Source organism: Ursus americanus, chromosome 2 (genome assembly GCF_024610735.1).
Source record: "Ursus americanus isolate L20-20 chromosome 2, mUrsAme1.1.p, whole genome shotgun sequence".
Taxonomy (NCBI): Eukaryota; Metazoa; Chordata; class Mammalia; order Carnivora; family Ursidae; genus Ursus; species Ursus americanus.
This window is the reverse complement of record NC_142128.1, coordinates 44099421-44116472: the sequence shown is the minus strand read 5'-3', so window position 1 is coordinate 44116472 and position 17052 is coordinate 44099421. Positions and strand designations below refer to the sequence as shown.

General features: G+C 40.5%; 1 protein-coding gene and 1 pseudogene across 1 annotated transcript; both read left to right on the top strand.

The window, feature by feature from the left end:
• On the top strand, positions 1–988 carry LOC123783507 (olfactory receptor 6K3-like; annotated as a pseudogene).
• A 5419-nt stretch (positions 989–6407) lies between these two features.
• LOC123783725 (olfactory receptor 6K3-like) lies at positions 6408–7394 on the top strand. The gene has a single exon (XM_045784652.2). The coding sequence runs from the start codon at positions 6447–6449 to the stop codon at positions 7392–7394; it is 948 nt and encodes a 315-aa protein (XP_045640608.2). The 5' UTR covers positions 6408–6446.
• The last annotated feature ends 9658 nt before the right edge of the window (positions 7395–17052 follow it).

The following is a 17052-nucleotide window of genomic DNA, read 5'->3' as shown; positions in this document are numbered from 1 at the left end:
ATGAGCCGGTTTGTGCCTCTCCTTCATTCACAGGGAGCTCTGCTGGGCGTGCAGAGTGCAAACCTGTCAGCAGTGACGGGGTTTATCTTCACTGGCTTCCCCCAGCTCCAGGCTGGTGGCCTCCTGTTCTTCTTTCCCTTACTCTTCACCTACACCTTTACTGTCATTGGGAACCTACTGATCTTTGCTGTGAGGCTGGAGACCCATCTCCACAATCCTATGTACAATTTCATCAGCATCTTCTTCCTGGAGATCTGGTATACCACAGCCACCATTCCCAAGATGCTCTCCAACCTCATCAGTGGGAAGAGGACCATCTCCATTACTGGCTGCCTCTTGCTCATGCACTTCCTCCATTCACTTGGAAACTCGGAGGGCATCTTGTTGATCCCACGGCCATTAACACGTACGTTGCCATCTGCAACCCTTTCTGCTACCAGGTGATCATGACCCCCCAGCTGTGTGATCAGCTCCCTGCAGGCTCCTGCATCCTCGGCTTCCTCATCCTGGTTCCTGAGATTGTAATGATTTCCACACTGCCCTTCTGTGGGCCCAACCAAATCCATCAGATCTTCTGTGACCTGGTCTCCGTGCTGAAGCTGGCCTGTACGGACATGTCCATGATTCTGGTTGAAGATGTGATCCATGCTGTGGCCATCATCATCACCGTCCTAATCATCGCCCTGTCCTATATCAGAGTCATCACCGTGATCTTGAGGAGCCCCTCTGCTGAGGGCTGGCAAAAGGCCTTTTCTACCTGTGTGGGCCATCTCGCTGTCTTCCTGATTTTCTTTGCCAGTGTGTCCCTCATGCACTTGCGTTTCAATGCCACCTGCCCCCCAGCTTTGGACACAGCCATTGCACTGGTGTTTACTGTCCTTGACCCATTCTTCAATCCCATCACTTACAGTCTGAGAAACAAGGACATGAAGAATGCAGTTCGAAACTCTTCCGTCTTTGGAAAGCGCTGAACATGTCTAAAGGTTAATTCTGAGCTGCAGGTCTCCCTCCACCATTTTAATGTTTCTCTAACAGATTAAAAAATGAAGCTACTCTATACTTATTTCTTCGCCACACTGAACTTTCTGTCTGTTCTGATTACTTTTCCTTATATCTAAGGAAACACGTCTGGACTCTCTGTCATAGTTATAACACCTGATGTATACATGGTCAAGAATTTCTTAGGGGGTTGAAGGCTTTGCTTGCTTTCTTCTGAAGAGTTGTAATTAAAGGCAAACTCACTCACCACTTCAGAAGCTGGCCGTGTGCTTCGGGGAATAGATCTTGCGAAAGTTTTCTATTTCATTATGGATCATGGATTACCCAATAAGGTTTATTGGGAAGCAGATTTCTTTAAAAAAGCAAAACCAATACTTAAGGAAGTAAATTATACTTTTATTTTTAGTTGTGTAATTCACTCTTGATCAGAATAATAAACATATACATTTAGTTGACTAAATTATTACTATTGCCAGCCTTGTTCAGAAGGGAAGTCCGGTGCGGGACACTATTTACACCAAAACACTTCGTGCTCACGGATGCACACGGGTAGGGGTCTTAGTCATTGCTTGCCTCCTAGGGCCAAGCACTTTCATTTTCTTTAGCAGAAAAGTCTTCTGCGCATCCACCAACTGGCAGTTTTAAATGACATACGATTCATTTGACTTCTTAGCCGAAAGCGCTAAAAGCTTTCCTCTCCTTGCTATATCCAATACTATTGTCTTAAGTGTCTACCGTCATTCATGTACAGCCATTATAATTACCTTTACAAAATGCAAGTACAAATTTTGGTCTGAAGATAGTAATTGTATCCTACATGTTTAAATTTTCTTCCTCAATTGTCCAGGAAAACAACCAAAACTAAGTTCATATTAATTTCTTTAGATACTCCAAACCCAACAAAAAGGAGAATTACTGACCAATTTCCCTGATGAATAGAGATACTCCAAACCCAAAAGGCACACAGGACACAAAACAATACTTCCCAGCACACATCACACTCATCCCTCAAAAAAACCAGACGAAACAAAACAAAACAAAACAAAACAACAACAGCGACAACAACAAAAACCTGTGTCAGTCCTAAGAAACAAGGAAAGGTGACCTCAATAGACAAAATGCTAATACTCTCTTAAGGTCATACTATATATGAAACAACATTCATGGGAATTCAATACAGGCAAGAGAAGGGCCTAGTTGAGAAATATTTTGAAGTAGACTTTTTGATAAAGTGCTGCAAATTCCAAACACAACTTGGATTTTGATAGATACAGGGCCTGTAGATTCAGGTTCATTGATGGATATCTAGAATGTTTCTGTTCATTAAATGGTGGGTTTGGCACCTCACGCTTGTTCTTTGGCGCATGGCATACTAAGTAAAGTTGGACATCTTTGCCTCAAAAGTCTGAGTTTAGGATGTCACAACCAACATAGAAAAAGTGCACGTTAGTGACTGCCTCTAATAGACTTGGTCTACACCTATATTTGCCATAAGAATTAGAGTTCTGAGTCCTACCAAGGAAACCATTAAAATTAAAGGGCCACTGATACAGGCCCCCGGGAGTGAAGAGGAGACTTTGGACACAATGCACAAACTTCTGTCCTACACGGCATCCCAAGCTGTACCCAGTGATTTTGAACATGAGTCATAGTCATCGAAAATAAAGAAAACAAACAACAGTAGATAAGGAAACAAAACATTATACAACAAAATCTGTACTTGACGCAGGCGTGCACCTCACGGCTTCCTGGTACCCTAGAAAACCAGAATTCATACAGTTATGTCCTAAGTCTGTAACAGCAGGTGTTGGAAAGACAAATGCAACACGGGAGCAGGAGAATCCACAGAGAGACAGTGGGGTACGTGTAGTGCATTCAAGCTGCGCTCCCACATACAAAACTCGCTACTGTCACTTAACTATTCTATCGCTGCCCATACCAAAGGAGAACAAACCAAAAGATTGAGAAATGATGCCGTTAATCTGAAAGTGTAATGATTTCTCCAAGTGTCACAAATAGTTTGATACAGCTCAACTGTTTATACTTTTCTTGTGGCGCTTTTAAAACAAGAGTGGGGAGAAGAAATTTTTTCTTGCTTCTGAAAGCAACAAGCTTATTGGAATTAGACAATAAAGAGCCCGTGCAAGGATGTCCTTCTATGTTGCTGCCATGGGTGCCCATCTGCCGATGAGACGCTCGCTTGAGTGTCTAGGAGTCACACCCACAGCGAAGTCGGTCTGCTAGGGCAGAGGGGGCACGATTGTCATTCAACCCTTTCCAACTCTAGACTTCCTAACACCTGGATGAGGACAAATACAGACTCACGAAGCATTTCTTTTTCTTAAAACAAGTGAAGTCACTCTCCTTTCTTGTTAATTTATACATTTGCTCATAGAAATAATTTCATTTCTAGAAACAGTGAACAGATGAACCACAGATTATATCTGAAAAGTAAACTTCCCAAATGTTGCTGGTACTAAAAACAGATTAGTTTCCATGGAGGGGGTAGATAATCTAGATGAAATTGCATATTCAAAAGAGCATATAAAATATTTCTTAGCAATTAATTTCTGTAGTAGAGCTGCACTCGAGAGAGAAACAGGAAGGAAAAAGATCTTCCCTGATTATTTTCAGTGGTTAAAAATACATGTACCTTATGCAATGATAGTTAATATGAATTTGTTTTTATAAAGTATTCTAAGTCCCCAACTTCCTTCTTAACACTGCGCACCCTTGAGCCACACGCACTAATCACATTCACGTGAAGGGGGCAACCCCATTGTTATGTTACCGTATCAAGAAACTTATAAGACTGGGGCGCCTGGGTGGCACAGTGGTTAAGCGTCTGCCTTCAGCTCAGGGCGTGATCCCGGCGTTGTGGGATCGAGCCCCACATCAGGCTCCTCCGCTGGGAGCCTGCTTCTTCCTCTCCCACTCCCCCTGCTTGTGTTCCCTCTCTCGCTGGCTGTCTCTATCCTGTCAAATAAATAAATAAAATCTTTAAAAAAAAAAAAGAAACTTCTAAGATATTTTCTATAAGAATGATAAAGAGAAAAAAGTTAATATATGTGTTGTATTTTACAATGTTTAGAACACACTGTAAATAAAATGGTATACAAGAACTATACACCAATCTTTCATATATTTTGTGGAGAAAAATAGGAAATTTAAAGAGTTCATCAAAATCAATGGGAATAATTTGAAGGAGAGCCCCATGCGTGTTGTTGGAAGGAAAAAGTGGACGTTCTTCCAACGTCTTCTTTCGTACCGCCTCATTTTTCCAAATGACATGTTTTCACAGAAATTGTTCTATTTTTTCTTCACTAATTTAGTCTCAATACTTAACATGCCAATAAAGCACCGTCAACACTGTCCTATTTCTTGTGTGTTTTTGTAAGGATGGGGTCCTACCAAAGCTGTTCTTTGTATGGAACCCTCCCAATTCCATACCAAATACAAAACTCCAAGATGGAGACTGGTTAAATCATAATGATAATAAGAAAAAGCGGTAAGAATGGTCATCAGGATCTGTGAGTCTTCCTTGGAGCACTGATTCCCCTTTGACCTGGAGATCTAACAAGAAGAAAGTGCAGAGGTGCTCTGATAATTGACCCCATGAGAGCAAAGAGTGCTTTCTACTTATAGGCAGGGGATAAAGCCTCAGCGGAGCTCATTTCCCCTCTGGCGTGTTCTGTAGGATGACTATAACAACTCTTCCAGGGAGGGTGAAAGGACATCTGGAAATGCAGAGACCCAGGGAGAAGGAAGAGCCCACCTGCATCTGGCGGAGGTGAGTTTATGGTCACTGAGGTCTGGGGAGAAAGCATCCGTTTCCTACATTTGGGATGAAATACAACCCAAAGACTCAGCGAAGATCTGGGGAGGCTAGAATTTGGGCACTGCCCCAGGGCTTCTGAGAAAGTCCCATCTTTGGAGCTCTGGGCTCTGCATATTTTCAATGAGAAATTATACCCAATTATTTAGACCGTGTGATGGTCTAAGATATGAATGCTTATACTTTCCTTCCCACCTGCCTTGCTTCTGGATTTTTCTGGCTTTAATGATGTTTGCAAGTCTGCTCCAAACCTATTCATTATAAAAGAAACTACTTTCAAGTGCTTAAGACATGCTAGGGGGTATGAAAGACAAAAAGCTGATCCCACCCTGACCGGAGTTCCCTGTGTAGTGAAATTAAACGGAAAGGATTCCAGTGAAATGGGGTAAGGTGTATGGTAGAGGCTCTGTGGAGGACACACAGATGAGAATAACCCAGATGTGTGTGTGTGTGTGCGCGCGCATGCATGTGCGTATATGTGTACCGTGTGTGTGCATGTGCACGTGTGTGTGGATGTCGGGAAGGAGATGAGAGCACGGCAACAGTCATGAGGCTTCTGGCAGGACACAGTGGCTGAGCTGAAACCCGAAGGAAGCCCAGGAGTATCCCAGTGAAGAGGAGTGAATCCAAGGGCCTTCCAAGACAAGGGTTGATATTCACAAAGCCATCCCAGGGAAATGGCAGTGAGCCCTGAAAACTGTCATAGAGCGGCAGGAGAAAGTGGCAGGTGGGTATACTGGATCTGTGGGTCTAAGGTCCAGGAAACACACTTGTGCTAGAGACAGAGGTTGGACGACTATGCGTTGCTCATCAACAGACAGTGCAGAAGGACATGATTTTAGGGGTCGTGTACCAAATGGGTAGAGAAGATGGGTCCATAACATATAAAATGAGGAAACAATGATACAACACACATCTGGGAGGAAGCTTCCCTATAGGAACAGGGCAAACCTGGAGTGGGGTTTCATGAGAGCCAAGGGAGAAAATCTTTAAGTAGTAGTGATCAAGAGTTTCTGGTGCGAAAGTATGATCATAATAGAATAACTGAAACTTTCCATTGCTTTGCAATTATCGTGTCACTGACATGTAGGACAGAATGGCTTCTGTAAGCGGCAGTAAAGAAAGAATTCACACAGCAAATTGTTGAGGAGTGAACAAATCTGAACAAGATATTGTTAATATTACTCTTTCAGACAGCTGATCTAGGAAGGAAATGATAATAGATATTGAGCATTAATGCCAGGGACTTTGAGACGTTAATTCATTTAATACTCCCAATTCTGATCACACTAGTATGCTTTCAACTACAGAAGAAGATGTTGAGTCTCAGAGAGATTATGTACCTGACCCATTATTATTCAAATAACAGGTGGCAGGATAAGAATTCAGGCTCAGTATGTTTCATTGGAGCCCATGCTATTAATCATTAATACTGTCTCCTAAATAAAAAGATTACAGATACAGGCAAGTCACTGGTTATTTTTAACCTGGGAAATGTCAAAGCACAAACACCAGGTAACCAAAATAATGTTTATTTTTACACTGCATTGATTTCCTTCTCTGTTAGTTGGGTATAACCTCTCCCTCATTCACAGGTAGCTCTTCTGGGGATATGGAGGGTGCAAATCTATCCGCAGTAACTGAATTTCTCTTCACTGTGTTCCCCAAGCTCCAGGATGGTGGCCTCCTTTACTTTTTTCCTTTACTTTCCATCTATATCTTTATTGTGATTGGAAACCTATTGATCTTCTTTGCTGTGAGGCTGGACACCCATCTCCACAATCCCATGTACCATTTCATCAGCATCTTCTCATTTCTGGAGATCTGGTATACCACAGCCACCATCCCTAAGATGCTCTCCAATCTGATCAGCAGTCAAAAGACCATCTCTTTTATTGGCTGCCTCTTGCAGATGTACTTCTTCCATTCACTTGGAAACACTGAAGGAGCCTTGCTGACTGTCATGGCCATTGACAGGTACCTCGCCATCTGCAACCCACTCCGCTACCCGACCATCATGACCCCCCGACTATGCACTCAGCTCTCTGCAGGCTCTTGTGTCTTTGGTTTCCTCATCCTTCTACCTGAGATTGTGTGGATTTCTACTCTGCCATTCTGCGGCCCCAACCAAATTCACCAGATCTTCTGCGATTTCACACCGTTATTACATTTAGCCTGTGCAGACGCCTCTATGATCTTAGTACAAGATGTGGTTCATGCTCTGGCCATTCTGATAACAGGTCTGATTATTTCTGTTTCTTACATCAGAATCGTCATTGTGATCCTGGGCATCCCTTCAGCCGAGGGCCGAGAAAAGGCCTTCTCCACCTGTGCTGCCCACATTGCTGTCTTCTTGCTATTTTTTGGCAGTGTGGCCCTCATGTATCTTAGATTCTCTGCCACATATACGCCATTCTGGGATGCTGCCATCGCTCTAACCTTCTCTGTCCTTGCTCCCTTTTTCAATCCCATAATATACAGCCTGAGAAATAAGGATATGAAAGATGCTATTAAGAAGCTCCTTTGCCCTCAAAAGGTGTTTAATGTACCTGGTAGGTGATTAGGCAGGAGTCCTCTATGTAAATGGAGCTTCTTCACAAAATACTGGCCCCACAAACACTAGAACTTAAAATAATTATGCAATTAGTCCAACTTTCTTCTTGGCTAGCTGGTAAGCAGACTGACGAAGTTCTCTGAGGACTTACAGACACGACCAACATACTAATTCCACTCCTAGGTTTTTAGGATCAGTGGACTGTTTTCTTTCCTGTATCTCCCATTTTGTTTGATTTTAAATATTTTATTTATTTATTTATTCATTTATTCATTTATAGAAAGAGAGAGAGAGTGGGGCGGGGTGGAGCAGAGGAGGGAGAGAGGGAGAGAAGCTCCCTGCTGTGTGCAGAGCTCCAAGCTGGGCTTGATCTCACCACCGCAAGATCATGATCCCAGCTGAAACCAAGAGTCAGACGCTGAACCGACTGAGCCACTCGAGGCACCCCACGTTTGTTTGATTTTAATTTAAAATTTAATTTTAAAATGATTGATTGTATAAATATTAATAATACAGGTATTGCCTTTTTTTTTTAAAGATTTTATTTATTTATTTGACAGAGAGACAGCCAGCGAGAGAGGGAACACAAGCAGGGGGAGTGGGAGAGGAAGAAGCAGGCTCATAGAGGAGGAGCCTGACGTGGGGCTCGATCACAGAACGCCGGGATCACGCCCTGAGCCGAAGGCAGACGCTTAACCGCTGTGCCACCCAGGCGCCCCAGGTATTGCCTTTTTTGATACCATCTCTCTACAAAGCTCACAGTGACCTGATGGAACCCACGTAACTCACTCCCCATGACACTAAGGTGACTTCTCCAAGTTCTTTCAGGGAGTTACTGGACAGGAAGCAGAAGCAAGAGTTCCTGGCACCCAGACCATAGACTTGCTCCCTTATCTTTGTTTCCTTTCCAGTCAGCCTTGCTGGTATTTTGAGATCTATGTGCTGGTGTGCTGTGCATGGGATGCTGTCATGAACAGGGGCATCATGGACTGTACTTGGTTCTATGCTAACTTCTATAAAGAGAAGTTGAGTAGATCTGATCCCTACCCATAGGAACTCACCATCTTACGTAGGATCGGTGTGAGAGTGTTAAGACATAATAAATGCATATATTTACATTTATAGTCAATGAAACTTATTGATGATTGAATTGCCCTCTTTAAGAAATTGTCTATTTCCCCTACCGTATCTGTGCTAAGATATATAACTTGTGGGGCGCCTGGGTGGCACAGCGGTTAAAGCGTCTGCCTTCGGCTCAGGGCGTGATCCTGGCGTTATGGGATCGAGCCCCACATCAGGCTCTTCTGCTATGAGCCTGCTTCTTCCTCTCCCACTCCCCCTGCTTGTGTTCCCTCTCTCGCTGGCTGTCTCTATCTCTGTCGAATAAATAAATAAAATCTTTAAAAAAAAGATATATAGTTGGTGTAGGAGTTTTAATATAATACTATGTGACTTGGTAATAAATTTTTTAGAACTCAAAATTATATGCTAAAATTTGTTCATGTTTCTACAAAATACTTATACCAATTCAGTTTAAATATGGCAAAATATTTCACTGATTAGATATAAAATTATTTCTCTATTTTGAACCTCTCTACTGTTTCCTGACTATCACCATTCTTATAAATATGGCAATTACCATTTTTTTGCATAAAGTTCTTTCCATTTCCAAAAACTTTTATTTCAAGATGAATTTCAAGAAACTGACTTATTAAAGTAAAATGTGCAAATATGTTTATAGCTGTTGGTAAAGGTATTGTTTTTGCAAAGGCTGCACTGGCAATGCATTACTGCGGCACTTTCAATATAACTTTCATAGCAACTGATGCGATTAAATAAGAAGTCTGGTTATTCTGCGGAGCAGTCAGTTCTATCACTGACAAGTTGAAATTGCAGTAGGACTATAACAGAGTGAGAAATTCCAGTGGTAAATTGAGTTATTATCTTGGTTCTTCACATCCCTGTAACAGAATTATAACTCCACAGATTTGCAATGAGTGGATTCATGGCGGGTGGTGTATACTTCCCTGCCCCACAACTTTGGATTGGCCTTTTTCATTATTTGATGATGGGGATGTCAATGGACATTCCTGAGATCAAATCTGTGCCCCTGTAGTTGGGTTTGCTCCCAGTAGCTGCTTCTCTTGCAGCATTGGACCCATGAGGCCATGTGGCCTGAGAGTCCCTGGTACAGAGAATGAGAGACACGTGGAGCTGACCTGAACCCAACCTACGTGAAGCCTGGCGTCTGGAGTCCAGAACCAGAGCCCAGAGCTGGGAGTCCAGCCTAACTCACCTTGTTGCAGCTGGTGAACAGACTCACAAGTATGAAGCTAAATTATTATTGTTTTAATACCTGCTGTGTGGGGGCTTTGTCTGACACTGTGCCAGCGTGAGATGGCAGAAATCGAATAACCAGTGCTTATTATCTGAATCTTAAGATCATCTTTTAGGTTGTACGTATTTTAGAATTGTATTGTTCATTATTGTTTTAAATAATTCTATCATTTTCAGAAAGATTACTTGCATCAAATGTGTAGTTACTTACCCATGCTGCCCGTTTTTGTGTGTGTGTGTGTGTGTGGGGGTGTGTGAAAGAGATTTTACACATTAAAGGGATTTTTGATCATTTAGAAACAGAGCACGTGCTAAAGACGTGACTCGGTGAAGGCAGGGGTGGGGTAAAGAAATTTAGGAGAGTCACGCTTTGGAAGTTACATTCTCTTTTCTGTCCCATTGTCTTCATCATTTTTCTGGCTTATAGTTACCGCATACTTGATCGGTGCTTGAAAACAGAGTCCTAGCATCGAAAATCTTTCAAGGTAGAATAAGAGTTCAACACAACAGCTCTTCAAACCATGTGAAAATAAGAAATAATGCACAACATATTGAAGCATTGTAGAAATTCTCTTTTATTCTTATTGCTTGCTGTACGTACATAAGCAAAATGTTTCGTGCTAGCCCGAACATAGCACAAAATTCATATGAATTCTCTATGATAGTCTCTAACTAGAAACCACTGCATTAGGTAAATTGGTGTATCTTTGTCTGAAGCCATAATATCATTCCTTATTGCACATTTATTTAGTTTATTTTGGGTGAGAAAAATCACTATACTTAAAGAAAAAGACTAAAAAAACGAGAGAATAGAAAAAAAAGCTTAGAAGGAAATCAGCACCTAATCTCGAGAAGTAATTGAAGAGAAGGCTCATATTGTAAGGCTCCATAGTTACATAAAGAGATGCCTAAACTTTTTATTAAGGCTCCGTGTTGGAGGGGTGTAGAGACAAAGAAACACACATACCCAGCTGTGAATGTAAACTGGTGTAGCCGTTCCGCAGAAAAATCGGGTAGAGCTTAAATTAAACTGAAGTGTATCCTGTCCCAGTCATCGGGGTCCCAGGAATATGTCCCAAAGGCATTCCAACGTGGTAATAAATCTACATGCGTGAAGATGTTGTTAGCGTGTTGGGAAGTTGGAAGCAATCTGTGGTCTATTATGGGGAAAAGAGATACTTAAAATATGATGAACGAATACTTCGGACGGTCATATACTATAAACTTAATGAGCACAAAGGAACATAAGTAACTAAAAAATAATGCTGACTAAAAAAAAAACAGCAATGCAATGAAATCAATTCAATACAACTGATGTAAACAGAAAGTATACGTGGATAAAATACAAATGCGTGTTTTGCAAGAAAACACACACACAGAAGATATCTTAAAATTAAAGTTAAGTAAATCAAAATAGCTGTATAGGGAGAAAACAGGAGGAAGAATGAAAATAAAGGAAAATAAATAAAAATAAATTTCAATATACATTTAGATGTAATCTTTTTTTTTTTTTTTAGCAAAACAGATAGCAGCCACTTGTGTTACATTTTCTGAGTTAACAGTACGTTTGTTTGTGTCTCTCCAAGTCACAGCACAGAGATCTATGATTTCCACATAAAATAACAGCAGCATAATAGTTTGTATTATGATCGTCTCTTCTGTTACTCATTTAATCCCTACTGCTGCAAATTTGAGTTGATTTCAATCATTTTAAATCATAAACAAGGCCACAGTGCAAAACCACATATAAGTTTGCACCTTGCAATATTGTTGTAGGATTAATTCCTGGATATGTAGCTGCAATATTCGATACTATTCGGGATTTAAACATCAAATAGATGATGCCCAATCACCATTCTAAGTATCGTAAAGATTTATACAGCCAGCAACACTGAGGGCTTATATTTCAATACATTATCCAATGCAACGTATAGCGCTCGTTGTATTCTTTGCCAGTCTAAGCAGACAAAACAAATAAAATAAATGCAGTCACACATTTATTGGAGAATCACTGGAATAATTTATTTAATAATTTATTTAATAATTTACTAATATTTAATAACCAGAGCAGCTCTTTTCTGTTGCTCTTTTAACCCTTAATTATTATGTGTTGACAATTTTTCTATTGATCCCTTTGTTTTATAAAATTTCATATGCTTTCACATTACAATTTCATATAATTTACAAAAATAGCGCATTTTTTCAATACATCGAACGTGGCTGAAACTGTGTAAGTTTCTCAGACTGACTTCATACCACTTGAAGGCAGCCATTATCTGAGTTTGGAATTGATGATACAGAACTAAGTGTCATTGTGGGTTTCCAAGCAGATGTGTTTCTATATAGCGATCAATGTCTTTCATGGAGTCTCATAAAATAATTACAATGCTTAAAATTCAATAGGATTTTAAATTCCAAATTAATTTTCAGAGTAACATTTTAAAGTGAGGAGGAAAATAGCAGATACTGTTGGTTCAGTTGTCTAACCAAGACCCATTGCTAAACCTATTATTCTTTGCCCACCTCTGTTAAGGCAGTCTCACCATTGAGTTATTGGCAACAATTTGCTAGGATTTCTGGGAGAGCTTTTGCTAATGGGCTCTCAGTCCCACTATTTTCTGCCTTGAGTATGCAAATGATGCCTGGTACTTAGAGATCTACTTTGCATCCCTAAGGAAAAGTCCAAGAGAATGACTTGTCAATTGGGGATCAAATAAGCAAAGAACAGTCCTAACTGATAATAAGAATAAATTATTGATTAATTATAAAGTAAAAATCAAAAAGGAGTCATCTTTTGAAGTACAATGTTGAACTTGTCAATGTGAACATGCGATTTTTAGGAAAATACGTTTTTAGCTGCCAATTCCCATGTCAAATACACTAAAAGAAAAAATAGGTAATTTCCTAAAATTCAGATTTGAGTTTCTAATAGTTTTTTTCAATAACGAAACTAGAACTTTTTAAAGAAGAGCTTATTCCATAACACGGGGAAGGAGAAATTCAAAGAGAGAATGGAATATCTTACGGATTAAAAACAAGGTTGTGTTTTCCTAAATTTGGCTTACTGGCCTGAAAATAAGTAATCAGGATATAAGTTCAGATCTCACTTTTCATTGTTCCACCAATCTCCTCCCCTCTGCTGTATCAGCTTCCTTCAAATTTGAGTCTTGGATTTTCAGCATTTTGATTCAATTAAAAGCCAATCCAACCAGAGGTACCACAGAAAAAGGAAGTTTTTAAAAATACATTTATTCCAATGCCTCAGGCTCCCAGACTATCTCATTTGTCCTGGATTGAAGTTCCCTGGAACTGGGATTCTCCTAATTGCCAGGCTGAACCGTTTTTCCTAATTGGAGCCATTACGGGAATGATTGTTTTCTTATCTTAATTAGTTGATGTAAAATACCCAAGAGAGTCTATCTTCCTGTTCTAGTCGTGCTCAGAAAAATATACACGCATATACACATCTGGGAGGGTAGGGAGAGGGCTCTACAGGGAGTGTCAAATCTATAAGTCAGTGCCTGGTGAAGTAAATGGTTTAGATGGAGGACTCGGGGTAGGAACATAGCGGAAGAGCGAAGGAAGTCGATGGTTGGCCACATCGGGGTAGGGAAAGATAGCGTCTTCCACTAGGTTTGTGCAACTTTGGAAGCCAACAGCAGCCAGGTCAGTGAACTAACTAATTTGGGGGAATTGGAGATAGCTAGAGAAAGAACAATCCACCTGCATAAGAATAGATAATCCTGGGGCGCCTGGGTGGCGCAGCGGTTAAGCATCTGCCTTCAGCTCAGGGCGTGATCCCGGCGTTCTGGGATCGAGCCCCACATCAGGCTCCTCCGCTATGAGCCTGCTTCTTCCTCTCCCACTCCCCCTGCTTGTGTTCCCTCTCTCGCTGGCTGTCTCTATCTCTGTCAAATAAATAAATAAAATCTTAAAAAAAAAAAGAATAGATAACCCCAGTGTGCATGCAGATTCTGTGAATAACTGTTGAGAAGATTTTGAGCAAGGAGGAATTAGGAATTAGGAAAAAAAATGGTATAGGACAAGTTAGTACAAAGCATAAACGTTTAAAATATTAAAATTTCCCAGGACATGGGGCCAAGGCTTAAGTGATTACTTTAAAACCACAAATGAGTATTGTGATTGATTCTGAAACGTTTCAGGAATCAATGTTTCAGGAATCAAGTGAGAGTCCCAGTCAGCTGTTTGGCATAAACATCATTAACATTTGCACTAGATTTAAGATGACTACGTTTTGGATGAAGATGGAGGAGGGTTTAGTGGGGAGAGTCTAATGGTTTTTCTTTCAGGTTTAGATCTTCCTTATCCTTTTTTTGGCTTGACCACATCTCTTCAGGAGATTAGGGAATTAGGTCTAGGTCTGCTCATAGGGACCTTCTTGAACCAGTAGCTTGGTTCAATTTGTAGAACCCTGTCCTGAGGGCCTTAATCAGAAGATGTGGTGACTACCATTGGGGACATCAAGATTTATGGGAAAGATTAGATATGTAAAAGGAAAAATATTTTAAAAAGAATAGATAGATGATAGATAGATGATAGATAGATAGATAGATAGATGATAGATGATAGATGATCGATAGGCATATATATATACATATATATATATAGAGAGAGAGAGAGAGAGAGGTAATAGGTAGATAGTTAGATATTGATATAGATGGTTGATAGATGATAGATGACAAGTAGATAGATGGATATAGATGATAGATAGATAGATAATAGAGATAGATCACAGGGAATAGAAAAAGAGTGATTTGAGACATGTGGGATTAGCTTGTTGAAACTAGAAAAGACATATGTAGAATTTGGTGAGGTTAAAAAAAAAAAGCAGAGGTTTGAAGGAAGACGAGGATATTTCAGGTAGGAGAGATCTCCTTTAAGAATGTTTGGAGACCAGAGAATGAAACTGACATGTTTGGAATAACTACAGGTTTACTAAACTGGATTGGTGATTATTAATTTGCCATAGCAACAAGAGATGAGGTGGGTTTTTTGGTATAAATAACAACAAAAAAATTTCTGCACGGTATGAAGATGATGCAGTAGGCGGTGGAGGAATTCGTTGGGGCTCAATTACACAATCAGCGAACAGATACAGCCATTGCTAATATAGGTAAGAAACTATGATAAAGTGCCCTTTTCTAATACAAATACAAGGCAAGACCCTAATGAATGACAAACAAAGGGAGTTTATGACTTCTTATTCCTGTGATTAAGAGAGTGTCGTCCTAGCGGGCTTGAATTGTTACCTTTTTAAAGCAGAGACACCTTGGAAGCAGAGAATGGTGAGAACGTGAAACTCAAGTAGAAGATGGAAGGAGGTCACGTGCATAAACTGATTCTCTGGCAAGACAAACTTTGAGGAAGTGGACGCTTGTGTGGAGAAGTAAGACCTCTGGAAACCTGTTACCATACTGTAAGTGTTATGAGTAAGCATCGAATTTGGGCCAAGGCAATGGGAATAAAAGATATTGATGATAGAGCAAGAAACAAATAAGTTAAGCAGACTTCATGGTTGGTTGGGTTTGAGAAATGGGGGCAGAATGGATTTAAGATGAGTAATGTTAGTATCTAGATGAACAAAAATAAATTCAGCAAGGGACGCTGGTGGCGTGCTGCAGGTGAGCGTGGTATGTCAGCCTGTTGGGACTGCAGTAACAAAGTGTCACGGGCTGACATCTATTTTCTTACAGTTCTGGAAGCTAGAAGTCTGAGATCCACATTTGTGCAGAGTTGCTTTCTTCTGAGGCCTTTCTCTGTGGTTTGTATTGACCGCCTTCTCCCTGAGCCTTCCTATGGTCCTCCCTCTGAAAATGTCTGTGTCCACATTGCCTCTCCTTACAAGTTCACTGGTCGTCTCAGACCAGGTCTAGCCTAGTGTACGCACTTTGATCAAGTTATCTCCTTAAGGACCCTTTCTCCAAATAGAGTCGCATTCTGAGGTGCCAGGTGTAGGAACTGCAACATGTGAACTTTGGGAGGACAGAACTCAGCCTGTAACATGTGGGGATGGCACATTTGAGTCAAGTTGAGACCTCTAAGTAGGGGGGTTCTGGAGAAAATGTGGAGCTCAGGAGAGAGATCCAAAATAAGGAATTCTGGAGTCCCATTAGTTAATGAGAGTAGGAGGCCAATAGGAGTCTTGAATAAATAAGATCTCTGCATAAAAAATATGGAGTTGGAAACAAAGAACAAAGATAGAAATTTGGGAGGTGGAAGACAGAATAGCCAATGAGAGAAACCAGGATGGTGTGCTGTCAAAAAGGCAAAAAAGAAAAGATTTTCAAGGATCCGGTGATTGACCTTTGGAGGTTAGTGGCAATGAGGACAGAGGGAAGCCGTTGAACTTTTAATCAGAAAGTCACTGATACACTTTAAGAAAAGAGATACGGTGCAGAGAGCAGATCATTGATTCAAGGGGATTCAGGAGGGAATGAAGACAATAAATACATATTCACATATTGGGGGAAATGATATTGGTACAAATCATCTGTGTAGAGATAGTACTTTTCTCTTAAGATAAGATTTATGCACATTTCATAGCAGAAAAGAGAATCAATGAAGAAAATAAAACAAATGAGTCCGAAAGGGGAATAAATGAACAGGCCCATATCCTGCGATGTGTTTACATTGTGTCCCACAGAGCCTGCAGCCTCTCTCTCCACCCCAGCGCCCCGTACAATCCCGCAGGAGCAGCTCTGCATTTACGGCTTCACATAGTCACTCCCATTAATTATGGCACGTGACCAAAGCCTTCTGGCACAGAACACATTGGAGATCCATTTTCCTAGAAGAGGGAGAAGGGAAGGAACTGGAGAAGATAGAATGGCCCATCTTTTTCTTTAAAAAAAAAAAAAAAAGAAAGAAAGAAAAGAAAAATAACATGTAAACATTGCTATCATTTGTTTCCTCTGAATATTCTCTGAATAATTATTACATATACACACTATGTGTATTATACATATATATGGAGATAGAGAAAGAGCATATGTTAGAGACAGAAAGGGAAGGAAGAGAGTGAAATTCACCACTGATGGCTTGTCTTTGCCATTAAAATATTCAATTAAATCATATGCCAAGAATCAAATGAGGAACTGGGAGCCCGAGGAAAGAATTCTGAAACCGTTGTGGGGAGGTTATTAGGGAAACAGTAAGACTTGAATATGGGGGAAAAATCACTTTACTGTTCCTTCATTGCCTTGTCTAGTTCTTTCTTTGTCTAAACACAATGGTTTTAAAATGGGGTCCCCCTAACCAATAGGATTAGAATCACCTAGAAATGTGTTAGGGATGCAAATCATTTGGC